The 27,023-nt window shown below is 53.1% G+C and overlaps 1 protein-coding gene across 1 annotated transcript; it reads right to left on the bottom strand.

Annotated features, from left to right (window-relative positions):
• Nucleotides 1–918: 918 nt before the first annotated feature.
• On the bottom strand, nt 919–22,467 carry AMN (amnion associated transmembrane protein). Its single transcript, XM_015629631.2, has 12 exons — nt 22,359–22,467; nt 20,267–20,385; nt 20,108–20,152; nt 10,362–10,449; nt 8,668–8,903; nt 6,984–7,121; nt 6,795–6,903; nt 5,681–5,763; nt 4,510–4,696; nt 3,607–3,781; nt 1,429–1,531; nt 919–1,185 (listed from the first exon to the last, which is right to left on the bottom strand). The coding sequence occupies exons 1-12, from the start codon at nt 22,399–22,401 to the stop codon at nt 1,090–1,092; spliced, it is 1,422 nt and encodes a 473-aa protein (XP_015485117.1). The 5' UTR covers nt 22,402–22,467; the 3' UTR covers nt 919–1,089.
• Between the last annotated feature and the right edge of the window lie 4,556 nt (nt 22,468–27,023).

Below are 27,023 nucleotides of genomic sequence, written 5' to 3'. Positions count from 1 at the left end.
CTACCCTTCGTCAGGGCTCTGATGCACCTAATGATGAATTCCTAGGCCTTTGAGGAGGGATTATGTCTTCCAGAGACTAGAACAAAATATTATAAACTTAAAATAGCTGCTTCCTTATGGAATATGCCAACAAGCCCTGCTGAACACCCAGTAGAGTGTAAATTTGCATCCATTTGCATACATATCCATAATTTCTGCCTCACCCATCAGCCCTACTCCATAAAGAAGCACTGCCTGACATTGTGGGCAGATGATGCTGTTTGACACATCTCAGTGCCACTGCCCCAACCCTCATCAGAGATGGGCTGATGTGAGTGTCCCCAGCCCTCAGTTCCTGCCCGCATCCCTGCCCAGGGACCCCGGCATCAAACCTCCTTCCCCTTCTACCATGAGAAGAATTTCTCACCTCGAGGAAAAACAGAATAAATCCCCAAAGGTCCAAGAGGGTTTCTTACCTTTCAGTCCAGGCACAGAGGGAAGGAACAAGCTCCAGAAGCTTCCCTGGGGAGGGAATTGTTTAACCAGGACTGCACCTCACCAGCACCCAGTGGACAGGAGTGAGAGGAGGAATGGGGACCCTAAGCAGAGATCCCCAGCACTGAGCACGGTGCTGGAAAGCAAAACATCCTTCCAGCTAATGGGTCCAGGCTCTGAAGGCTCTGGGTCATATTCTAAAATGTGTTTGAGCACAGTATTTCTGTCATGCACCCAGGGATGCTTCCTTCAACCTGCTGTGTGCCCTGAAGCAAAAATTAGGGCTGGCTAAAGCTAGAGTGCTGAGCTAGACCCCACTTCTCTGGATACCATCTGAGACCCAAAATGTTGAACTGTCTGAAAAGAATGGACACCTGCAAAATACAGTTTAAAAGCCAGAAGTAACACCAGGGATGCCATGTCCATGTGACTGAATCCCAACAGTGAAGGTTTGCTGTGGTTTCCTTTACTGCACAGAAACTTTTATTCAGGTGGGATCTGCTTCTGCCTACTCCCACCAGGAGTGATGTGAGGGACTGTGAGGGGCTGTGAGGACAGGAGAGGTGGCAGTGTCCCCCAGGGAGTGGTGTCTGTCCCCAACGTGAGTCCACACCATCAGGTCTCTGTCTCACTTGCATCGTACAGAGGGTTGAGGTAGAAGACCTGGAGATCTTTAGGTGTCTCCTCTCCAAGGTCAGCATCTGGAGGCTCCTGCAAAAGCGAGGAAGAACAATCAATGGGGAAGAGAAGCAAAACCCTTGGCAAAACCCACCCAGTGCTGAGTCCCTGCAGCAGTCGAGAGGCTGGTGACCTGAGGGAGAACGGGAATGTCCCACAAACCCCTCCTGGCCTGGGGAAAACAGGGCCCTCGTCAGGGTAACCCCAGGAGGCTTTCAAGACTGTCGTGGCACCCAGCAGCTCCCACCCCCGGTGTCCCTGGCAGTGGTGACTCACCACGTTGAACACGGGGTTGTCGAAGCCTTTGTCACTGGCTGGTGCAGGGGACACCGGGTCCTCCAGTCTGTCCCAGGGCCGGGGCGGGCGCAGGACAGGCATCCTGGGGAAGAGCTGGGTATCACCATCCACATCCCTCCTATCCCTGCAGCTCCCCCAGCTGAAACCCCGCGTCTTTAAGAGGTGGATGGGAAAATGTACAGGGGCAAAATGTCAGGCTGTTATTGAAATGGGTTATTTGTACCCTTTCCCAGGGAAAAGCCGCTGTATCCAGCAGAAATCATTAAGCCTGGTGATCTGGGACCTGCATTCTGGAGGGAGGAGTTTGCAGAGGCAGACAACTCTAGCACAGGCTTCCCTTTGGAGCAATCATTCCTTCCCTGTGGCCTAAATGAATTGCCACAGAGCTGACACCTGTTCCCACTGCAATCTCAGCAAGTACTAATTACTTTTATCATTACTTTTGTCTTTACTTTTATCATATTATCATTTTGTGATCTTAATCACCATCACCACTTGTATTATTTTCTTCATTACCTTTATCCTAAGGGTCCCAGTGGCTGAGCATGCCCCTGCACTGGGCACCTGCTGCATGTGGGCTCAGCAGCAGGGCCATGCACGTCACCTCAGGAGCTGAGGGAAGCTCTGCCTCGCCCCTTTCAGTGGAAATAAGGGAGACCTACAGCAGGATTGGGACAGGCCCTGAGCTCGTGTTCAGCTCCGTCTCCTGCAGCTACACAAAATTCCCTCCTGCTGCTGACAGAGCTGGTTTCAAAGGCCTGTCCAGCATCCAAAGAAGCATCAGTGAAAGATAAATCCTCAAGTAGCAATTATGGGTTTGGGAGTTTTATTTAGAAATTAAATGAAGGCATGGGTTTACTGCTAGGAAATATCATGTCAGCATGTGTTGAGCAGCAGGGCAAGTGTTCCTGACCACGGCCACTGCTGCAGAGTGACAGAATCCCAGTGGAGGAAGCAGGAGGGAACAAACAGCCTGACTTGTGAGCCTGTGACACGGCAGTCTCAGCATCAGGGTACTCAGCACCCTCTGGCAGGCACAGATGCACTTTGCACATGCAAATTGAAGCAATTCCCAGACCCTGGTTATAAAAGGCGTAAAGTCAACCCCACTTGTCCACAGCTGGGTAAATGAGAAACCCCCAGTGGCTCAGCAGGCAGTAAAGCCTGCAAAACCCTCCACATGAAGGTGGCTGCAGAGGTGGGTGCCCCAAGCACCTGCTGTGGACACTGCCAGGCCCCATCTCCAAGCTGTGAGGGAAAAAGGTGATGGAGAAGGGGTATTTCTGATTAACTCCCAGCTGAGGCACAGTCAGGTGCACCCTCCAGCCCTCCCCTGGGACCTGCACTCTGTACTCCATGCTGTGTGAACGAGCAATGCACCAGAAGCTGCACTTGCTTTTGGATGCTGTCTCTCTCTCTCCCTTTAATGGTTATGAAGCTGTGGACAAGCATTTTGCGTTATTTTGATGCATTTCTATTGAGCAGCTGGCAGGTTCAGTCCTCCCCTCCCCAGCAGGGCTGCAAACTAACGGTGCCAAAGAACAGGAGATGTCACCAGGCAGCATGACCAGGCTGTGCAGAGCTCCAGCTGAGCTGCAGCAGCCCTGCTCCCACCCGAGCACACTGCACCCTGCCCAGAGGCAGCTCCTCCTGGTCATGGAGGAGAATGAAGCAACAGCCCAGGAGTACAGAAGTGCCTTTCAGCCACCCCACCTCCAGTAAACCATGAGGAGCAAGGACAAGTTTTAAACTGACACAGGGCAGGTTTAGATTAGATATTGGGAACAAACTCCCTACTGTGAGGGCAGTGAGGCACTGGCACAGATTGCCAGAGAAGTTGTGGATGCTCCATCCCTGGAAGTGTTGAAGGCCAGGCTGGTTGGGGCTCTGAGAGACATGGTTTGATAGAAGGTGTCGCTGGCTATGGCAGGGGATTGGAACTAGATGATCTTTGAGGTCCTTCCAACCCAAAGCATGCTGTGGTTCTATGAACAGCAATGCTGTGGGTAGCAGCTGCCAGGCCATGCCCCTCTCCGTGGGAGCTCCAGGCAGCACTGTGTGCCCCTGTGTGCCAGGCTGGAAGGACAGCTGGGCTGGCAGCTGCTCCCAAGCAGAGGCAGCCTGAGTATTTGCTGCTGGCAGAAGCCCCATCCCTACCTCAGCTTTCCCTTCCTGTAGAGAAAGAGGATCCCTCCAAGGAAGAGGAGAGCGAAGAGGAGCCCCATGACTGTCCCCGCTGTGATCCTGCTCACTGGGTGACTCCCCTTTTGCCTGCTGGCAGTGCTGCCAGTGGCCACCTCCATTTTGCCACTTGCAATGCCGAGCTCTTCACCTGGGAAGAAACAGAGATGAGGATTGTACAAGGCAATACATCCCCACACCCATGGCAGAGGGAGCCCTCAGCTGGGTCTGGCCCTGCTTGCCCTGTTGATCACCTTCCCTGGGAGCAGAGAGGGGATTCACAGGTGCATGGACTCAATGGGGACAAGCCCCTGTGGGTCTGCCACCCACACAGTGACCACCAGGTCCCCTGGCTGTGACCTGTGTGCCCATCAGCATCTGCCAGCTTCCACTGTCTGCCTCCACAAGCAGCATTCTGGCTGCAGAGCAGCTCTGCAGACAGGAACCTGGGGGCCCAAGCTGGTCAGGGTCAGGTGGCATGGAAGCACACTGGTATCTCCATGAGGAGAATTGCCAGCAGGGCAAGGGAGGTGACCCTTCCACTGTGCTCTGCCCTGCCCTGGTGAGACACAGCTGAGCACTGAGCCAGGCTCTTCTCAGCAGCACCCAGTGACAGGGCAAGAGGCAACAGCCAGATACTGAATATGGTAAATTCTACTTAAATACCTATATTTATCCAAGTATTTATATATAAAAAAACTAGTTTACTGCAAAGATGGTCACTGTGGAGACAGGCTGCCAAGAGATGTGGAATCTCCATCCTCAGAGACATTCAAACCCCACTGGACATGTGGGCTGCTGGCAGGGAATACAAAGCTCTGGCCAGCAGTGGGTCTGGGTGCACCTGCAGGGGACCTGCTGAGGAGGACAGGGTGTTACCGTGCTGTGCTATGCTCTCCATGATGTCTCCTGCCAGCTGCTCCGCAGCGGTGCCCGCCTGCACTCCCTCTCTGTCATCAATCAGCACGATTTGGATGAGAGGAGTGGTGCTCCGGGATGTGATGCCCAGGAAGGTCTGTGCTTTGTGCACCTTGGATATGGCCATCTGCACACCAGCGTATTTGGGCTTCCCAAAACACAAGGAGACACGTAAAGCCCGTGAGAGGGCAGGCACAAATCAGTCACATCTCCAGACAGCACCATGGGTGCAGCTGCAAGGCCCACCTGAATCTTCATGTGAGCCCCACCACAGAGCTGCCATCCCCATCACGGCAGTGTCGGTGCATTTCCCAAAGGAGAGGCTTGTACATCCCCTCTCTCCCAAGCTGTGAGCAGTGCCCACCCAGCACACAATGAGCCCCCATGCAGGAGAGCACGCTGAGAAAGCTGTTTCATGTATAACACCCATTAAAAGCTGTATTAAGACATGTGGCTGTAAGGAGGGCAGGCAGACAGCTTTCAGCTCAGGATCAATAGAGCAATACTCTGGTATCGAACCTCTCAGTGCAACGCAGAGCACATCTCCTCCCCCGGCAGCCCCTGGCAAAGAGGAGGGGTACCACGTTGTGTCTGACAAGCAGCAGCATGAAGTGATGCTTTGTAGAGCATCTGTGAGCTGACCAGTGCCAGTCACCCACCCAGTGCTTGCCTACTGGGGAATGGAAAAGCAGCTCAGCATGGGCCAGAGGCCAGGGAACGCCCTGCTGCAGGTGAGCATGACCCCAGCCTTGTGTCCTGCACTCTCCTGTGACCCCAACTGACCTCCTCTGCTTCCTAGAGCAGGAAGGGCTGCCAGCAAGCCCCCTGCACCCTCAGCACATCCCCTGCACCCTCCCCCTTTGCACATCAGCAGCTCCTGCTGCCCTGAGCTGGGCGGATGGTGGGGGCTGTGGTGGGGACTGAGGGACCCAGCCCCACAGCAAGCGGGCACATCCCAGAGGTCACACGGGGCTGGTGGGCCCTGCAGGGCTGTGCAGAGTGAGCTGCCCCCCCTGGCATCGCTGGGACCCTGTGCCAGCCCCAGACAGTCCCACAGGCATCCAGTCACTGGCAGATGTGGCCAGTGGCTTGTGGTTTCATTAGCCCCTCGCAGTCTGACAGGCTGACGTACCTGGCTCAGCAACTCTTGGACCAATCTGTCCTGGTACTTCCGCAGGTCAAACTCAGGAGTGAAATCCAGGTTAATGGTGGCCCCTGCAGCCAAAAAGCAGCCAGACATCAAACTGTCACCACGTGTGGGCAGAGAGCAGCCACAGCAGCTCTGACTGCCAGGAAAGGCACTGGGGACCCTCTGGTATCCTGCACAACTGGTCTGGCTGGGCTCAGAGAGAAACCTCCCTTGCTCGTCCTTTTGGGTTTAATGAAAGGCTTTTTGGCTTTCCAACATACTCTGGAGAGAAGCTTTCCCTGGAAAGCTTTCTCCCACTTATCCCTCTGGGAAGTTCTTCATGTCCCTGGTTTTGGGGCCATGAGGCTGTGGTGCACAAACCTGGCCTTAGGGGGGAAGGCTGAGAGGAGGGAACACCTGTGCTCCCTGCACCACTGCACTGCAGTCATGGAGACAAATATTTTCCTAGGGAAAAATACAATTAAGCCTTTGCTGAAATTTTAAATTGTCCTAAAGACTGTAAGGGACTATGCTTTTAGAAGCACATTGGAGAAACACATGGCACCATTTTAATAAATTTGGTATGACATACCAAATATCAGATACCAAGTATCCAGGTACAGTTGTGCATGAAAAATTGCCCCTAGCAACATTTCATGCAGATTAATGGAGGAGCTCTCATTGCAGAGAGAATGCTGTCAATCTGCATGCTTTTATTTTAAATGAAATTAAACAAGCTAGTTGTTGGGAAGTTGACATTACAGTGGAAAAGGTTGCATTTCCTCTGCATGTTTTTTGGCTGCATAAACTCAGCAGAGCCCTATTAGCTTGACGAGCTGTGACATCCTGACAGGATAAACCAGAAGCAGGGACGAAGGGCTGTGACTCAGAACAGGCTTCCAAAAGCCAGGATCTCTTCAGAGAAACGTGCTGGGAAGGTGGCATGATGGGATCTGCACATGGGACCCACAGATGGGACCCTTGGCAGCAGTGATACAGCAAAACTTCAGCTTTCAGCCAGCAGCAAGCACCCCCTGCACCCAATTTTCCCCCATGGAGCCAGGGGAAGCAGGCTGGCATGGCAGGGAGGAGGAATAGGGCCATGTCCCCCACTCACCACAGACCCCACAGCAGTGGCCAAGGGGCTGCAAAGGGCTCTGGCACGCTGGCTCTGGGCACTGCCTCCCTGATGCCCTGAGCAGGGCTGCGCAGATGCGGGGGCCATCCTAAAGGAGAGCAGGGCAGCGTCAGTCCCTCGCCCCACAAACTGCACTGGAGCCCCCAGAAAGGGAAAGGGAAGACTCACCGGGCCGTTCCCACAGGCACAGCCAGACTTATCAGGACAGCCAGTGCCTGTCACCTGGAGAGTGCCATTGCCATGAAACTGCAGCGGGGCAGAGGGGCCCCCCAGGTACCCAGCCCAGGATGACGGGGTGTTCAGCTCCTGTGCAGGGAAGAGCAGCAAAGAGGGTGAGTACCCCAGGACAGGTCCCAGTGCTGTCTCCAGGCTCCCAGCTGTGCTGCTGGGACACCTGGTGCCACATCTGAGGGCCATCACTGGGCAGCCCCGCTGCAGGCAGTGCAGCAGCAGGAAAACCCTGCCAATACACCCATTCCATCTTATCCCCTGGACCAACAGAAAAACTCTCTCTAAAACAAAAAACAATGGCAATGAGATGGCTGGGCTGTTTCTTGTTTTGCTTTCCATCTTTCCGCCGGCTCAGAGAATTCAAGTTACCAGTTTTCACTTCTGGGAGGAAGGGGGCTGGATCTGAGCTGTTTTCCTTCTATCTGGGAAGATTTTCTATGTGCTTGGCATTAGCAAAGGCTGAGCTGGACTAACCAGCCTCATCCTGCCAAGTCATTGGTGATTCCCTCACCCACTCTCTTCCACAGGAAGTGTCTCCATGCTCTGGCAGAACAGGCAGATTTCTGAGAGCCTGGGGTGAAAATAGTCATCAAAGAGCACAGAGTAGGCTGGCTACAAAGGCATAGAGAAGCCCATAAGGTCAGTTCTTAGGAAATATGCTATGATACAAAAAGCACATTCTCCTTCCATCTCATTGCTCAGCAGCAGCCTCTGCCCTGAGGGACAGCCAGCAGTGGTCCCTGGAGGGGATGATGTGCCATGGGGTGGTCCCCAGGTATCACCAGGACCAGCATCACTCTGAGCACCCAAGAGCATCCACCTTTCCATCCCTGGGGCTACGTGTGCCTGGGGTGAGTTCCACTGGGGCGCTGCCTTGTTCAGACTCGCCTGCACCCGCCTAGGCACCGGCTGAGTCTGTTCCTCAAAAAGCAGCTACCTAATGCCTGGCCCCGAAACGGCAGATCCCAGCCAGCACAGCAGTAGAAATAATAAATAACTTATGAAACGCCTGCCGCATCTCCCACTCCTGGAAGGAGCCTGTGTTTACTGCTGCAGCGCCTGTGATCTTCTGCTCCTCTGACCAGGAGGGACAGGGCTCATGGGGAGCCTGATTCCCAGGCTGAGGCACAGCAGGCTGCCAGCGCTTCTATAATTATCCCCCCAATCAATTAAAGAGCAGTGCTGAAGCAAAGCTGGGAGATGATCGCTGGGCCACAGGCCATGTTAAGGTCGGGGGCAGGAGGGAGGTGTCTCCAGAGGGTCCCTGAGCAGCACGGCTGCAGACACGTGCCTGGGAAGGGAGCGGCCCCTGGGAGCCAGAGAAGTGGTTGGTTTACCATTTACGGGTGGTTGGACCCGTGCATATTGGCCCTGTTTGAAACGTGCACAGTGAGACAGCCTGCGCTCCCACACTGCAGGGAGGGAGGCGATAACAAAGCGCTCGATGCAGAAAGCCACGGAGGCCACCCACAGCAGCAGCAGCAGCAGGAGCTCACGAAGCTGCAGCCCCACGGCTGTGCCCCATCTCCCTGTGCAGCGCTGCTCCCCCATCTCCAGCTGCTCCTTCCTCGGGGCTGGGGTGAGAAGGCGTGGAGCCAGTTTCTCATCCTCCCCACCTCACCTGGCCCATGACAGAGATGCTGCGGAGGTGAATCACTGGCTGCCATGAGTCGGTGTTTACGCGGAAGGAGGTTTCGGGCTGGAAGATAACATCATCGTAGCGGCACGGGACGCGCTCCTCGTCCACAGAAAAGATGGGCCCGCTTGGCTTGAGCTCCCCGCTGGGGAGAACATCCTGCCACAGCGTGGGGTCAAACCACGCATGGTGCTCAGCATCAGCAAACCTCACTGCTCCACCTGGAAAAGGGACAGGAAAGGCTGAGCATAACCCAAATCCAAAGCCCCGGCAGATGCATCTGGTCTGGTAAAATCAGGCACTGTCTGTGAAGTGAAGGATCTCAGCCTGTGGGCAGGGAGCCAAGGGCTGGGCCTGGCATCAGCCTCATGGGCAGCCACTGCAGGCATTTCCCAGAGCTTGGCAAGGCTTCCCAGAACTCAAGGCTGGGGTCTCAGCCCGAATCCCACATCTGCCTGCAGGCTTTCAGGCCCACATCCCACAGGATACTTTTCCCTCATATTTTAGAGCTCATCCTTCTGGTTAAGGAGAAAAACATCTGCCTGAATGCTGAGTAACAGCTAAACCTGATAAAAATGGGTATGATAATTCATGTCCCAGTTTCCCAGCAGCCTGGCATGTCTGCAGAAATGTGACCAGCCCTGTTCCCTGCAGCAGGTAACCCCAAAGCCAGTGCCCCATTTAACTATCAATTATTTAACCATTAACCATTTCCCTGCTTCCCTGGTTAATCTCATCATGCAGTGCCCTGATTGCCTCTCTCCCCTCCCAGCAGCTGACCCTTCACCAATTCAGCCAGCATGCAGATACTTAATGACTGAATTATTTGCATTCATTTTGAAATCGTGCTTTGAAGAAGTCCATTTGTGAAAGTTGTCCCAGAAACACCAGCTGATTTCAGGGGAGCGGTGCATGGTCAGCAGGAAAAGCCCAGTGCCAAGCACAGATGGCAGAGCATCCCTGCTGGGGGGCAAACAGCCCCAAAACAAAAAAATTATAGGGATGAAGGATTTCAGAGTGGCTCCAGACAGTCTTAAGCTACAGTCCTTCCTCTGGGGAGACTGATTTAGACTTTTTCTCCCTTCTTTCTCTTTTTTTTTCCTTTCTGAGTGCAGGCACAGATGCTCTGCTTGAATGCTTCCTTCCTGTAGAGGAAGTTACTTGCCACTGAAAGCATGGGGTAGTTCTTAAGCACCCAAAATACACCTCCCTAGAAAATAGCTTTCAGATAATAGCAGGCACCAATGACACAAAGCTGCTGTCTCAGCCATGGAGGCTGGGAGGGGAGAATGCGTGTGTGGGGCCAAAGGACAGCTTGCTGTGATGGCCAAGGTTTGGCTCACCAGCATGTAACTCCTGACTGGTTTTCTTTAGAAACACCATGGCAGAGAAAATAAGGGCTTTGATGTGGCTACATGTTTAATAGGCAGGGGAAAATATAAACAATATTTGCCTCTCTGCTACAGCTTCAAAGGCTTCCCTACTATAATTACCTCTTTAGAAGACAGGTGATCTAGGAGGAAAAAAGATCTGATGTGAGGGAGGTCATGAAAGAAAAGGTGAGTATTGGAGAGGAGTGATTCACTTTGCTCTGAGGCAGGACCTTCATAGAGATATTTGGGCTGAATTCACATGATTCATCACAGGCTGATGGGGTGCCTGGTTTGGGCACAAAATACCTGAGTCACAGCCTGGATCCCAGCTGCCATTGAAAGCTGTGAATGCTGCACCAGCTGCCAGCACGAATTCTCCGTTCAGGGGCAGGTACTAGATGAAGGGATGCAGAGTGTTACTGTCCTGCTGCCGGCCACCCAGACTTGTAATCAAATAACACTGCTAATTATTAGGCTGCCTATTACATTCACAGTCTCCCAGGCACTTTACAGTTATCAGGAGTTACCTTTACCCTGCCCCATGTAAATAGGAAAGTATCAGCTCCTGGTTTTGGGGAACCTGCAATGGGGAGAGGCAGTTTGGATTTATCTTCCATAACACAGAAAAACATTGAGAGAAACAAGAAAAAGAAAAAGCAAAATAAGCTCTTAGTTTCTTCCTCCTGTTGTACACACTAGCTGCAACTCAGGAATGGATTTATACATGGCAGGTATACCAAGAAAAACCCAACCTTATTCTGCAAGTGCCAGAAGCCCCCTCACTTAATGGGTTCCCACCTCCAGGAGCTGTGCTCACCCCACAAAATATAATTCAGGGGCCCTGGCTGTGCTTGGTACAGTTTCAGGTAGTGAATTTGCACTGAGCACAAGCTAAGGAGAACACACAGTGGAATCTGGAGCAGCTTGCCACAGCCAGACCCCCTTCTTGTTGTGTAGGACATCACCAGCAGGGTCACAGTTCTGACCTGGCTTCATCCTGGCCATTAGCAAACTGCAACAAGCACAGCTCTGCCATGGGAACCTTGTCAGCAAGAAACTGTGGCCACATGGGTCACCAGCCAGCACTGCTAACTCTGGGACAGGCCCTGGCAAATGATTGACTCAGACAACTCATTCACAGCAAACAGGTTATTCAGCCCAGCCCTTCTTATTTTACATTTAGAAGTTGCAGAGAGGAAGTCATGGTTTTTCCCAATATTTTAGAGTCAGTGATGCTCAAGGCTCCATTCTCTAATTTGGTCTATCCAGTGTTTTAGCATCCACTCCCCAACAGCAGCTGAAAGCCCTCCAGGATTGAGTTATGAGAACGTACTGGGTCCTGTGCTCAGGCAGAAAAAGTTAAATGGGATTTTAAGGTTTCATCTACTTAATTGGTCTTTAAATATGTATGTAGGTTAGAGAAAGCAAGACTTATGTCTGACTGCTGCAGGTGGCTGTGATAGCTCTCTGTCCCTGGCCAGTCCTGCCTGAGGATGCTCAGTCCCACTCAGAGGATACCAAGGGGAAGGCATGGGGGATGTGGACAAGGCAAAAGATCAACCCCAAATTGTAGGCAGGCACCTGTTAAGAAATTTAATGCCTTGGTGGTGCAGTGCTTTGAAGGCCATGCCCATCTTGGTTCAGGAACCATGAGAAGCCGAAATAGAGAGCAGAGGGTGGCTGCCACCAAGAAGAGTCCTACAGTGCTCCTCTGCACCGTCTGCTTTGGGCCCAGCAATGCCATACATTGGGCTGGGCAAGAGGGGATGGCACTGGGAATAACTGAGGTTGGGGCAACATGTGCCCAGAGTCTTCCCCCAGCCAGGAAGAAGTCTTTGCCTACAGACACTGCTCCATCAGACCACAGCCTGTGTCCTGCCATCAGGTTCTCTGAATTTTTATTACTTTTGAGTAGAGAAAATTTGTCCAGTACTGAAGCACTGAAAAAAGTTGAAAGGTCTGCCAGGATACAAAAGGCATCATGTCCGTTAGCTGAAGATGAAAAAGCCATCAAAACATGTCCATTTGGAGGCTCAGGACTTGGCCTGCATTCAGTTGGGTGAAGGCAACGCTGCCAGCTTCAACCACAAAATGCTGTACTTCACTTCAAGTGTCCTGGCTTGTTTTGCTGTGAGCTCAGGCAGGAGCAGGCAATGGGACATTTTGGAGCAGTCAGCTGTTGCCTGTTCTCAGGCCAGCACCAGCAGCACTGCCAGCCCAGTCCCTTCTCCAACACTGGCTGGGCCACTGCAGCCTGGGGTCCCTGGGTGCTGCCTCTTGCCCAGTTTGCAGGCTCTGTGAGCTGCTGTGTGGCTGTGTGAGCAGGGGCCAGGCAGGAGGGGTGGCCAGCTGGCTGCTGGGGCCCATCTGAGCTGCTCTGTGTGGGGCTTTGGATGGGATGCAGCAGATCCTTTCATCAGCACAGGGTACCAGCTCTTCACAGCAGTCAGCTCTGGGCACTCAGACCCAAAGCTGCAGGGATCTTTGGGTGGAAGAAGGAAAATCAGCCAGCAGCTGCTGGTGAGGGGCTTGGTTACACAGCAGGACCATGATTGGTGTCTGCTTGCTTTCCCAGGCTGCTGAAGTTGGCATTTGTGAGTGTTGTGGCTGGATCAAGACCATTGGGCTGGGAAGTCCCTGCTCTCATCCCTGCCTGCTTGCCAGCTCTCTCCCCTCTAGTTACCACTTTGACTATGGCCGTGGGTCAGAGCTCCCCAAACACCCTGTGATGACCATGCAGGACATAAGAAGCTTTGGTGTCCAAGGGGTTTGTTCATCCAGGCCTTCACAAACTAACTAGGGGAGAAGGAAAACATGTCAAGGATTGACGTGGTGGGGCTGAGTTCAGTATGGTAAGAGAGGAGATGAGGTGTAAGAGGGTAACTTGCTCAGTTGGGGATGCACACATGGATGCACAACACTGGTTCCATGACCGAGCGAGGTGGTGCATCCTGCATGTGCTTGGGAGGGAGAGCAGGTCTGGATGGGCCAGCAGGACACAGCACCAGTTCTGCTCAAGAGGAGAGATGGGAGAAATGCCTCAGGCCAAATCTGCCCCTGTGCTCTGAAAACATTTGCTTCTGATCTCTCTGGACAAGATGCAGATTCTCCAGCTGCCACAGGAGATCCCCCTCCACTGCTGATGCCAAAATCTCAGGCTGGCTGGACTTCCCAAGCCCAGAGGAAGCTGCTAATGCAGGTGTCAGTGTGGCAGGGAAATGAGAGTGAGGACACACAATGTCCCTTCACACCCTGGCATTACCCAAACACTGCAAGCACCAGCCCTGGAATTCAGACCCAACACAATACGATGCAGGACAGGGGACAGAGATACCTCATGTCCACAGACATGAAGTTCAGGAAGAGCTCTGTACTTCTGCTTCATCACAAGAATTTCTGGGGCTGGGCTCTGCAGCTATGGCTCCCTGCCCTCTGAGGCAGCCCTGCTGCACATCACCATGAGCCCTGCCTGAGATTCTCACCACTGGGCAGCGTTTCAGGAGTGTCTCCATCATCCAGTGGATCTCTGTAAATCATTTGCCCTTTCTTTTTTCCAACATAAGTTAAGCATCTCAGCTCACTGCAGAGGACAAATGGAGACTCTGGTTGGGCAGTGGTTTTCTACCTTTGGGAGTTTAGTATGGAAATTGCATACAGATTGGGCCACTTCCCAAGTACATTTTGAACTAAGCAATGACAGGTACCAATGGACCAAAGCCAAAAAGCTGGCAGTTTCATCTGCTTTCCCTTCCTCCTGCCAACCTGTACTCCAGGGCCATTAATACAGCAAGAGCATAAGAGTCTCATTAGTCATTTCCCATCCCTGATACTGGTAAATCACTTATCTCCTCAGTTATCATTATCAAGTATAATGACAACTAAAACACAGTCATTGTTTTTCTTATCAAAGTCAGAAAAAAACAGAGGCAAGACCCAATGTAGCTCTTGGACCAGCCCCAGCATTGCACTACCAGAAGGAATCTGCTACCCCAATGCATAAGTGGAAAAGAAACTAACCTCCAAAATGTGGGAAAAAAAAATAAAATAGCAAAGTCCTGACAGATGTCTTTCCAATCAGATGGCTTCAACCAGCCTCTGGCACATCCTGGCTCTGCTTGAGTCGCAAGCATTGGGCTGAGGTGAGTGACAGGAGCACTGTGGCTGGCCTGTCACCATCATCAGCACAGGAAAAATGCAGCACTTGTGCTTTATCCTGGGTGAACAACACTTGTGATTGCCGCCAGGTCTTCCCCCAGCCTTGCTTTCATTTGCAGCATCAATGCACTTGAATTCCTTGCTTGGATGAGATGGTACCACCTCCCCATCATTCAACACTAAGACTTCCTGGGCACACTGAGCTCCACAGTGCTGCATCCACAGCTGAACCAGCAGGCAGGTCAGCAGCCATCAGCACCCTCTGCCTGGTACCCAGCCCAGGAGCAGCTTTGGTGCTGCTGCTGCTGGCCCTCCATCGAAAAATAGCACTGGGATAGGATGCAGGTGGGCCATTGCTCCAACACAGGTTGTTGTAACCCACCACAAGCAATAATGCTCAGGGGAAATGATTTCTACATCACCTTTCCCAGCACTGCCCTGCTGGGGCAGTGGCAGCCCACAGGCAGCAGCAGGCAGCCAGGGCAGCAGGTGGCTGGGCTCTGCCCATTCTGCCCACAGGAGGGAACAGCAGGGATTTTCCCAGTGCCTGCTGGGGCTGGGGGTCTCAGCACAGCTGGTGTGGTGCCTGGGTGATATCCAGCTGTTGGCTGACACCCCAGAAAGGCACAGGGCCAGGTTCACCCACAGGTGAATCCCTCTGACAACTCTGGAGCATTGCCAGGGGCTTGCTTGCAGCAGCATTTCTTGGGTTCATTACTAGGGCTTCATTTATCCACCTTCTGGTCCAGGTGAAACTTGTCCCTCAGGACAGTGTCCTTCCCCTCAGCCACACATGCCACCCCACACCCCCAGCTGGCTGCCAAAACCAGCCTGTTCCTGCCACGGCCCTTGATCCCACAGCAGCTAGTCCAGGTCCCTAGCAAGGCAGGATGACCTCCTGCCACCCAAGATGTGTGTGAGATGAGGAGGGTCACCTGCTGCTGGAGTAGCACCTTGCTACCCAAAAACCTCCCTGCCCCGGCACATGGTCCCATGAGGAATGGGGCTTTAGATTCCCAAGGAAGCCAGGCCAGAAATGCAGCCTGTATCCCCATGAAGCCCATGCTCATGCAGGCTGGGGCACAGAAGCTGGTCCATGGGCCCCACCAGCAGTGGCAGGGGATGCCCTGCTTTGGTCCCAGCAATATCCCCTCTGCCTCTGACCCGCAGCAGGCAGGAGCACAGGCACAGGAGGGGCGTGCCAGGGGATATCATCATTTCAGTGTCATCCCCTGCAAGCTAACGAGGTGCTTGGCAGCTCTCCCTGCCTGTGCCTGCCTCCCCTCCTGCCCAGCAGCAGCAGCACAGCCGCGCTGTCATTAATGCCAGAGCTGGCCCCTGCTGAGTCTGCTCCTCACGTTTTAGGTTGTGTTTCAGCACATGGGCTCCCCACAGCACCTGCCCAACCTGCCCTTGCCATCACATCTCCTGGCACAGGGGTGGCCTGACACATCAGCTTCCCAGCACATCACGGTCCTGCCCATCCCTACAGAGAAGCCACAGCTCCTGGCATCCCACAAAGGTGCTGGCTGCCACAGCCCCTGCCAAAACACCCCGCAGGGCCCAGTGAAAGCCATGGCAGGATAAAAAACAAACAACAGACCCAAAAAGCCCATTAACTTGATTGCAGATCCCCAGCACACACTTCTAGCCAAAAGGGTCCCAACAGTGTGCAGAAATCAGGTGTCACAGGGACATGGGAAGCCCCTTGGGTAGTGAAGGCATTGAGCTATGGATGCAGAAGACACAGAGAGGCTTAAAGCCGCTCGCCAAATCTATTCCAGATTAGTTAAACTCCTTTTCCTGAATTTCCTCCACAGAGAAGGTCAGAGAAAGCCAGGAAGGGGCTCAAGGTGTGGGCAGAGGAGCCATGCTCAGCAGTGAAGGGATGGCAGACGGTCCATGGAGCAGCTTCCCAGCCAGACGGGCTCCAGCATCCGCTACAGCCCAGGATGCTGGCAAGCTGCTCAGCTCATCACAGACTTTAGTAACTCCTCCTGCTGGAAACCAGCCTGAAATGAGCAAATAGACTCAGGGAGATGAGTGTAAATGGCTGTTTTACCCAACTCCTTTCCTAGCACACACCTTAAGTGTGAATGCTGACACAGAAAAGACTGCAGGATTCCATCTTGGAATTATGTGCTGGCACACACTCCCCTGAAATTTTTTACCTTCATCTTAGGGGAAGGAAAAATAATGCCTTTTCTGGTTGTCTCATTACCCTGCTGTCTGGGAAGAGGTGGGGGAGGGAGCACGGGTGCCTGGGACTAGCGCGAACTGTGGCAATTCATTAGAGCCGGTGCCCCTGGGGAGCAATTGGCATTTCCAGATCGATCTCTGCCAGGAACCGAGCGGGAGCATCCTGCAGCAAAGCCGAGTACATTCTGCTCTCACAATTAGGCAGCTAAAAATATAAGGCTGGGGGAGGTGTCAGACCCCAGTGCCCCACACACTCTGAACTCTTGCCCAGCCTCGCAGCCCCTCGTGGGGCAGGCAGGGAGAGGGCACGGACAGATGCCACCCCAAAGCAGAGCTCGGGAATGGGCTAAAGCTGGAAAGGTGATGTCAGGGCTGCTGAGTAACCCCAGCCAGTGTTCTGACCCTGGGGTCAAGCAAGGCTGCTCTGCCCATGTGAATAAACCCGATTCCTGCCATCCCAAAAATAGAAGCAGCAGCATCCATCCCTGGCCCACATGTCAGTGCTGGCCAGCTCAGGCACAAACTGCACAAGGGCTGGTGTCACTGGGGCAAACACCAGCTCACTGCTGCTGCCATGCCCTGGCCTGGCTCCCTCTGGAAGCACAGCCATAGCCAGAGGGTCCAATCCCTCGCAGGAGTCTTTCTCCCCCATCAGGAGACAAACAAAGCCAAAGTCTGCCTTGCCCTGGAGCACCCATGCCAGGCATCATCACCTCCATTTCCATCTTTTCTGCACATTTAGTCTCAGGCACCTCTGAAAGCTGGCTAAATACTGATCTGCATCTTTAGGCAGCTAAATACCATAGAAAATCCAGCCTAATCACAACGGTTGTGCATCAAAGCCACTTACACTTAAGCTGGATTTGGATTTAGTGTGTGACTGAATTAGGGATCCATTTAAAATTTCAAATAACCACTGAGCTGGGTGCTCAGTGGGTGAGCTCTGAGCAGGGAGGCAGGCTCTGTGCCCCAACAGCCTCCTCCCAAGAAGGCATCTCCCAGCATTTGGCTGGTGCCCACATGGGATGGATGGGGAGGGGGGCTGGAGAGCTCACCATACAGAAGTGAGTTTTCACATAAATGTCTAGGAGAGAAGCGATGGTGACACAGGAGGACTGCCCAGAGCTCCACTCAGCTGGGGAGTTGGGATGGGAGATCCCATGCTGTCCCTCAACCACCAGCACCAAGCATCCTCCCCTACACCTGCCATGGCAGGCACTATCTTCATGAAAGTCACTGAGAGCCTAATCCCTCCTCAGCTATGAACTTCCTTCTATGCTACTACAGCAAACAACATTCTGCCTTTTTTTTTTTTGGCCAAAGGCTGTATAGCATCTCCATGGTGACTCTAAAGCTTAATGTATTCTTGCTGATTTAAGTGATTAATGCTCCAGCGAGCGTGGCTGGCAGCCGAACAGGTGCAGCCCAGACTGTCTGCAAAAAGCCTCATGACCAATTCATTTTCTAACCAGCTGGTTGCCAAATTTCATGTCATTTGTATGACTGGCAGCCCAGCTCAGGTGGTGGGTTTAATTCCTCTTTCATCCCTAACCTTGGCAGTCCCTGTATCACCTGGTGACAGCAGAGCACGGCAGCGAACAGGAGGGAAGTGCCTGAGCTGAAATGAAAAAGAAATATTAACTACATCACTAAGAGACATGCTGGGACAGTTCACAGGGTATTGCTGGGGCAGTGATGCTCAGGAGGAAGGTGTGAGCTGCAGTACAGGTTACAGGCAGGGTTGGCTGCTCACCTGCGGTGCAATTCAGTGCAGGAGAGGAATGGTGCCCTCACGGCCCATGTGATGCTTCATTCCCTCATGGATCACCTAGCAATCCTCCCCATCTGCACAGCAGTGGGACTACAGAATTCACTGTAACCTGGAGCCTGTGCAGCTGCCTGCTGGCAGCGGGGGCCCAGAGAAATCCCAAAGCAGCAGAGGGTCCCCAGGGGCTCCCACCAGCACTCTGGATCCTTTGGCAGGGACAAGCCAGGGGTCACAGGGGCACCCTGACCCATCCCTCAGTCACAATAGGAGCCATCCACCCGAGCAGGGGGCAGGGCCATGGATGTTGTTTTGTGTTGTGCAAAGGTTGTGTTGATCTCCCTCTCCTCAGGCTGCTCAGCTCCGCTCTCCAGCCTGGCTGCGGGAGGCTCAGCCGTAATGACTGACGCTGCTCTGCAATTATGCACTTTGCAGGCCTCTGATGAAAGTACTTTAGAAATATTATACATTCATCTGTAAGTAAAATAAAATCTACTGGAGTGGTATTTTGCTCTTTTCCTCTCTGGGTAAATTCCACATCATTTATTACATTATATTTGTACGTATTTCCCCAGTACATTCTTTCCTTCAAAAATTCATATTTAAAATGCCATATAAATAAAGTATCTTCTCCAAATATTTGTAGAGGGATTAAATGTGGCACATGGTGTTATTAAAGCATCAAAACTATTAGTGGTGTAGACAGCCTGAACAAATTACACCACATAAATTTCAAGGGCTTCTTCAAATTCAATGGCCAATAAAAGAGCAAATCTGCCCTAAATCTGAGAGAGAAAATTCATCCACAAGCTCAACAGGTTTAGAGGAGGAGGTTTTCTAAACAGGATCCAGCCCATCTCTTCCTGTCCCAGCACTGAGAGAGGGCTCACTGGTGACCCATCCCCCCCTGGCAGGTTGGGGCAGTAGGTTTGCTTTTCCCTTTAATTCCTCCCTGTTAAATTTTACCCTCCAAGCCACAGAGATTGAGAGCTCATGTTTCCATGGCTGCCTGTCAGCCTGCTCTGGGGCAGAGTTCCTCATGTGGGGCAAAACCACATGAGGAAACCCCTCTGAGCTGAGCCCCCCCAGTCTTGTATCACTCAACACACACATTTCAGCAGGGTGTCATGCCCATCCTGCCACAGCTAGACTGATAATGCCACAGAAAAATATAAAACCCAATGGCACTTGAAAGAAAATTCCTCAAGCAACATTTTGGGATTTCCCAGAACAGTTTGTTTTCATTTTGAGATATTTTGATGTCAGCTTCACTTAGCCTCTGCCCAGGGCTAGTGCCTGCTCTGCTGTGGGTTGGTGCTCCTCAGTCAACTACTGCCAAGCTCTCCATCAGATGGAGGGGGTTTTATTCCTCTTTTGAGGAGGAAATATCAATTTCCTTTAAATGAAATTGGGTTTTGCTGTAGTCTCTCTCATCTCCCCTAATTAAAAGAAAAAACAAACAAACAGAAATGGGCTTTTTTGTTTCATGGTACAGAGAAACCTAGGCTGCTGTAGGACTCCTGTCCCTTGCCCCAACTCAGGCATCCTTGGTCTGGCTGGACCATGAAGAAAAGTGTCAAAGTCCATGGAATGACTTTAAACTGACAGAGGACAGTAGGACATTAGATATAAGGAAGAAATTCTTTACTGTGAGGGTGATGAGACACTGGCACAGGTTGCCCAGAGAAGCTGTGGATGCCCCATCCCTGGAAGTGTTCAGGGGAGGCTGGACAGGACTTGGAGCAATCTGGTCTGGGGGAAGATGTCCCTGCCCATGGCAGGGGGTTGGGACTGATGACCTTTAAGGTCCTTCCAAGCCAAACCATTCTGTGATTCTGTGGAGAGGGGACCGGGGGAATATGCCACCAGGCAGAGCTCCAGGGCTGGCCCTGCCCTCACCCACCCTCTTACACCTCTGCACACCATGCCTTACCATGTCTGTCAGTGCATGGGGAGACCCAACGAAGACTGAGACAACCTGTAAGAAAAGCAAGAATTGAGTGTGCTTTGCCCTGCCAGGTAAAGGGGCTTTTCCAATGCCTGACAGTGTTTTGTGAAAACAAAGATAAAAATAAATTTAAAATGTCTATACCTTGTCCTTCTCAAAGTGAACCACATCCCTGGCACAGGGGACTCTGCCTTTATCCCAGTTGGAGGCAGTTTCAAAATTGGTGTTGGGGATCCACTGCTTGTACACGGCAGCGGTGGCAGCTGGGAGGGAACAGAAAAAACAGTTTAAACCAGTCCATGGGAGGTGCTGGGAGCCTGCTCTGGGATGTGCTTTAGGATGGCTTGGCATTTTTAGGTCAGATTTGGGGATTTTCCACCCAAGAGCAGCTCCTGCATTGTCCCAGCAGAGCAGTCACAGCCCTTCCATACACAGGGGATTTTTTTTGTCTGGGTGATGGTTTTAGCCACCCAGACAGGAAGAGGAGCAAGGGACAAACACTGAACAGGCAGACAGAAGGCAGGAAAGCATTCTGCAGGCAAAGGGTAGGAATAACATAGACCTGGTAGTTAAGCAATCCTTGCAGGGGGTTTTGTTGTCACTCAGACTAATAAAACAAGTAAAGATTCCTCAACCTTCAGTTTCCAGAAGGTACAGAGTGGGCACGCAGAGCTGGGATACCACTAAGGGCAAGAGAAGAAAAGGCATTTTCTATGGGACATATAGCACGAGTACAGGCTGGTGCTTGGAGCTGGAGGGGGAGAATTCAGTGGTGTACTTTAGCCTGAGGCATAAACATGTTGGGAAACAGGGTTCTTCCCCTTGGGGTTTTCTGGGACAGTGGCAGTCCTGCCTTTGGGGCCCCACAGGGATGAGCCTGCTGGCCAGGGACAGGACATGGCAGAGGGGATTTTCACTCTGACCTCTCTGATTGCACAAGCACAGCAGAGCAGCCTCCCAGCCTGACATTGCCCAGGCTTGGCTGCGGGATGCTTGTTCAGCTGAAGATGAATGAATCTCCAGCAGCCTGAATTAAATCGCTTCAGGCAAGCAAGTATGAGACAGAGAAGAGAAAATGACCAAAAAACCCTACTTTTGCCTTTTTAATGTATCATATTTTCTGTAGGAGGACCCACAAAATTACAAAATATGTAGAAAGCCCGAGGTGGAAGGGACTGGGGCAGTGGAGAAGGAACGCCAGCCCGGGCTGGGGCAGTTCTGAATGACTGCAGCTGACAGAGGGATGCGCACTGCACAGAGCGGGGGCCCGGCTACACCAAATGATGGGTGCGATGTGGCTGCAGAGCCTCCATCAGAGCACAAGGATCAACCTTGAGGTGTAATTTGTGCTGTTTTACTCTGCCGGGGGCTCTGCTGAGACCGCTGGCTGTAGTAGGCATCTCCAGATGAACAGGAAACGATGAATTTTTAAGCAGAATGGAAGTCCTGGAGCGCAGGTCCAAGGCGCAGAGGGCCCCCCCTGCCTGACGCCGGGTGCCTGAAGGAGCCCCCCGGCAGAGCGATCACACCCGTGCCGAGTCCTCTTTAAAACCCTCCGAGAGGGAAAAAAGCATTGCCGGTGGCAAGAGCTGGAGCCAAGCTGCTGCTCGCAGTGTTGTGGACATAAACACCTTGCTGGCTCAGAGCAGAAAAGAGCTTAAGAAGGAAAAAAAGCCCCCAGACAGTGCTGGCAAGTCGTTCAGTCCTTGCGGTGGACCCCCGTGGGAAGCTGTGGGATGGAGGGCCCGGAGCTCCAGCCCAAAGGACAGCCCCATCTCACAAAGCCTCACGTCCCGCAGGTCAAGCGGACACAGCCGGGCACACCCTGGAGACGGCTCCGCATCCGAGCCGGCTGCAGCACCGAGCATTCCTGCACCCTCCCCAGCCCTGGAAATATCAGTGTGCTATTTAATCGGCCCTGTCTCCTGGGAAGCGCAGTCCTTGAACATCAAAGCTACATGCATATTCAACAGGGAGCGTGTCCTGCAGCGCAGCGCTGCTGACTTCAAATGAGAGGCTCGGCATGCTCCGCACGGCTATCCCAGCCTCAGTCCCCTGCCCGCCTTCCCTGTGGCCGGCTGGAAATGCCTTGTCCCGTTTGCCGCTCAGGGAGCCCTGGGTGACAGAGCCTGCAGCTCTGCTCCGAGCCCGGGCTGCCGGGAGCACACGCCAAATGCCGAGGTCGCCCAGCGGCCACCCCTGCTCGCCACGGCGGCCGGGCCCTGGGCGTACTCACCAAGGAGCTGCAGGATAGCCAGGAGGAAGAGCAGGGGCTTCATTTCGCAGCCGGCTGCCACCCCTGGGCTCGGCGATCCCTGCCCGGCTGGACCTTGCACCTTCCCGGGCACGTGATGGGCTCAGCCCGGGGAGCTGCGGGGAACGGCGAGCTAGCCAGGGTGGGGACAGGCTTCGCCCAGCACCAACAGCCTTGCTCTCTTTGCCCTCTGCTCCTCTCCCAGTCTCCCTCTTCCCTTGGCCATCCATTGCGAACCCAAGAGAGCCACCGAGGAAGTAGCTGGGGAGGGGAGAGTGGGGCTCGCCCAGCTGGGCTCACCAGAGCCACCCGCACTGCCCCCACGCATCCAGGTCCGGCTGGAGGGTGTCGGGGTGAACACGCTCCATGCACATCCCACGCCGCTCTCCCCTGCTGAACAGCGGTACCTCGTCATTGCTAATAACAGCCTCCATGGATTTTCAATTAGCTCGCTTGGAAGGGAGCAGCTCCCAGCCCCGTAATTGTACTTTGGCCACCAGCCGATCCCCTCATTAGCCGGCAGCGCCAGCACAGCCCCGCGCTGCTCCTGCGGCGGTGCCGGGGGATGCAGGACGAGGGGGGACTGCACCATCCCTGAGCTCTGCCACAGCATGGAGCAGTGCTGCATGCCAGTCCAGGCCCGTGTCTCTGCCAAGGGTATGTTAGGAGCAGAAAAGGATGGGGGGAGAGCATGGAGATGTTCATGCCAAGGAGAGAGCTGTGGGGCCCGGCTGCCCCTCAGCTGACACTGGTACCGGCAGGGCAAGGGCAGAAAATTGCTGAATGCAGGGGTTTACTAGGGGCCAGGAAGAGACTGGAGAAGTTCTTGTAAGGGTCATCAAGTGGAAGGGTCACAGACCACAAGAAACTCTCACCCGATGCCAGCAAGGATTTAAGAGTGCAGGAGTGGGAAGCAAACCATCCCCGTTCCACCATTTTTACTCCCCCTGGTTCCTAGCTTCCAACTTGGCAGACAGACTGGGGTGCCAGGAGAGAAAGCTCCTTAGAGCTGCAGATCTAAGCTTGGGCATCAGCCAAAAACACAGTCAGCACTTTCTGCCCATGGAGCTCAATGCTGAGAGATGTCCTCGAGGTGAAAGGCTCCTGCACTCTAATTACCACTCACAAATCTCTCCTAGGGGACTCTCAGGGTGAATGCTGGCTGCAGTGAGATGTCCTGGGAGGACATAATAGAGGGGGGAAAATTTATAAATCATGGATACTTGGAAACAAGAGCTTGGAGAAAGGACTGCAGTGTGCAGAAGGCAGGTGCATGCTTGTCTGTGGCCTCAGCATCCTGCAGCACAGCCAGGATAGGAGAAACTGCTCATGGGACCCTGTGCAGAGAGCAGTGCCACAGCTCCTGAAACCCAGCATGCTGGGATGTACTCCATACCCTTAGTTTTCCTTTCTGTACTCTGCAGCTGCTGCTTCTCAGTGCTGCTTGTCCCACCAAAGCTGACACTTCACTTCAAATGAGCTGGAATTCATCTGGCCAGCAGGCAGACATCAAAAATCCCCAATCTGGCTGTGAAACCCTGCTCAAGGATGGACAGCCCCTGCTCCAGCATTAGGGTAGGACAGGGCAGGGTAGAGGAATGACAGGAATTCCAGCAAAACTTATTACTGGGGCCAGGTGCTCACTGCAGCATCACTGAATAACCTGTCAGAATAACGCAGCCCTCACTGTGGGACTCTCCCCGTGGCTGGAGAACGCTCCTCTCCATCCCAGCTTTTGTTGTTGCTACTGTCCCAAGATGCTGCTGTGCCTCAGGATCAGACAGACACAAGGGAAGGCTGCACAGGAGCAAGGTTTGGCCCAGGTGGTTAAAGGGAGAGTGAAACAACGTTGAAAGGAAGGAGAAGTAAATCCCCAGAAATTAAATCATCTGCTTTAATGCAGAGATCAGCACATTTTACTCCTTGCTGCCTGCCCATCCTTCTGCTCCCCAGTGCTGGCTGTCCACAATGCCCCTGGGGGAGGGCAAGCACATCACCACCACAGAGGGAAAACAGCTCTCAGTGGATGCTTCACCTTCCCAGCCTTGAGTTATAAATGGGCTTCAAAGCCAAAAACACTGCTTCCCTTAGCCAGCCAGCAGAGCCACCTCCTAAAGCCCTTCAGGGACATCAGGCAGCAATGGCACCATCCCCAAAAAGTCATTAAGTGCATGGAAAAATTATTCTGTGGTAACCATATTACATGCCATGGCCTCAAACAGAGAGGGAAGAAGGCAAAGGTGTGCCAAAAACTGGCTCCAAATCCCCAGTGCTGAAAGTACCCCCTGTGGGAGCTGGGCTGTACCCAGGCACACAGTGTTTGCCAGTCTCCTTGGCACAGTGCAGCATTGCTGATGGCTTCAACGTGAAGCTAAGCTTCAGTAAATGAGGAGAAAGGCCCTGGCAGATGACAGCCTCTCATGGCTGCCCTTAATGCAGGCAGCCCCTAGCATCAACCAGAGAAAATCCCCATGTGGGATTTCCTTTTATTAAAAAAAAAAAATATATAGTCTTGGGTACAACAGCACCATCTATACTGCCAGAACCAATCTCTGGTGTCAGAGGAGCTGTGTGTGCTGCCAGGAGAGGCACAGCCTCATTTCAGGGCTGGTCAGGAGCTGAAGCTGAATATCCAGTCAATCTCTCTTTGGAGCTCTATGCCAATTCAGGAAGAGAAACTCACCCAGCGCTTACAGGCCTCCAGCAGCCACACCTTACCCTCAGGGCAGCAAGGCAGGAGAAGCCACTGGAGGGGATCACATTTGGAAGCCACAGTCCAAAGCCACACTTCTTACCTTGTAGTGTGAAGCAGGGGAACAAGAGCTTCTGATTAGGGATGTCTGTAAGGAGCAGCTACAGAGCTGTGGAAGTAGGGCTGTGAGCAACCAGGTTTGCTTCTCAGCCCTGAGCCTGGGCCAAGCTGCTGGCCACTGGAAGCAGCCCACTCCATCCAACCCTGGGCATGGCTGGGATTTCTTTTTATCCTTGGAAAACTGAGTGGCTTTCACCAGCCATCACTACCTACCCCTGCAGGGACACCTGCTAAAGGGGCTGTGGCTGGGGACAGGCTCCCACCTCCCCTGTGCTCCTGCAGGCTGATGGCACAGGGTATGCCCAGGCAGATGTCACTTCTGCCTGCCAGGTAGAAATACCTGGTAGAAATCCATGTGATCTCTGCAAAGCTTCTGCGTCGGCACAGAGCAGTCAGAGTGTCCACAGCAGTGTCTGCAAACAGCTCCCACCTCCACTCACACAGCCACGCTGCCAAAAAGCTGCAACCAAACCAGCTGTGCCCAAACATTGCCTAAGCCAAGGTGCAGCCTGCAGGGTGGAAGTCAGTCCCTGAGGTCTCTTTTGGGTTTGCCAGCCAAGCCAGTGGGAATTCAGTTCCTGCCGTGGGCCATTCCCCATTCTTGTGAGCCTACAGAACACACCAGAGCATGTGTTCAGGTCCAGTGTTCACTGCCAAAGACTCACTTGAAGGAGCAAGGGATCTGAGTGGGCTCAGCCTCCCCAGGTGCCACGTTTGTCAAGGAGCGTAGGGAAGATACTTGGGTTTTCATCTGTTTTGGCCAAACAACAAGCCAGACACATTACTTGACAGGAACAGCCTCCAGGGCTCAATCCAGGCATGCAGGAAGGAGCCACACAGCTGACTCATGAAATAACTGGTTTTGGGGAAGGTTGGGGGAAATCACCTCTTTCACCACTTGTTTTGATCGCTGGGTATTTCCCCATTCCTCAGATAATTCCAGGACTTGGTTACATGGAAGCATGGATATACAGGACCGATCATTTTGAAAACCTCTGACTTCTTACCAGACAGCAAGCAAACCCAAGGTTTGAAACTCTGGAAAACTTCCCAAAAACTTTAAAAAAACCCCTTGCAGTTCTTCCAAGAGATGTCCCTAGCAGCAGGTCCAGGCTCTGGCAGCGTTCCTGTCAGCTAGCACCCTCCATAGCCCAGGAGCTCCTCACCCTGCTCTCCCTGGCTGCTTGGTGCTCCCACAGCTGGCACTCTGCTCGTGTCACCTAAAGTACCAGGTGGCCCACAGGGGGAAAGGACCTCACAAAGCTGGCGGTCACCTTCTGGGACCTGGCATGAAGAAGAAACCTTTTACAAAGCCTCACTGGAGCCAGGGAGGGTACCATTTCAATTACGAGGGAGGAGGAGCAGGGAGGTGAGGAGAGAATTAGTGTTTACCTTCACGTTTGAAGCAATTTGTTTCCTCTCTGCATATCCTGCTGCTTTGTAATGACGGAAGTGTCACATCTGAGCAGCACCAAGCTCCCCAATTTGGGAGGAGGAGTCTCCTCTCCAGAGGACTCTGCTGGAAGGTAACCCACTTCATTAAGACAAGGAAGCTCACCACTTCTTCATGCTCCACAGCAGAGCTATGAAGAGCTTCAGGCAGTGCAGCCTCAAGTGCCAACACTGGGAGTGTGAGTGGAAAGGCTGATGAGCAGGACAGCAGAGGTCAGAGCATCCAGAGCCACATACAGCGACTGCTTTCAGCAGCAAAGGCAACGTCTACTTCAGCACATCCTGCACAAGGCGAGGATGGCACTTCTTAGCCACCCTCCCCTCTCACCATGCCCACCTGCCTGCATTTCCCATTTCCCTGGCGTCCCCATTTCATGGAACGT

Source organism: Parus major, chromosome 5, assembly GCF_001522545.3.
Source record: "Parus major isolate Abel chromosome 5, Parus_major1.1, whole genome shotgun sequence".
NCBI classification, from domain to species: Eukaryota; Metazoa; Chordata; class Aves; order Passeriformes; family Paridae; genus Parus; species Parus major.
The sequence above is the reverse complement of the archived record's forward strand: the minus strand, read 5'-3'. Positions and strand labels throughout refer to the sequence as shown.

What these genes read in the sequence shown, in the direction of transcription:
- AMN (XM_015629631.2), bottom strand. Translation starts at nt 22,401, where the DNA reads ATGAAGCCCCTGCTCTTCCTCCTGGCTATCCTGCAGCTCCTTG. An exon ending in GTGCCTGTGGGAACGGCCCG is followed by an intron (nt 6,904 to 6,983) that starts GTGAGTCTTCCC and finishes GCTCTCCTTTAG; the next exon opens with GATGGCCCCCGCATCTGCGC. An exon ending in TCCAAGAGTTGCTGAGCCAG is followed by an intron (nt 4,697 to 5,680) that starts GTACGTCAGCCT and finishes TGTTTTGGGAAG; the next exon opens with CCCAAATACGCTGGTGTGCA.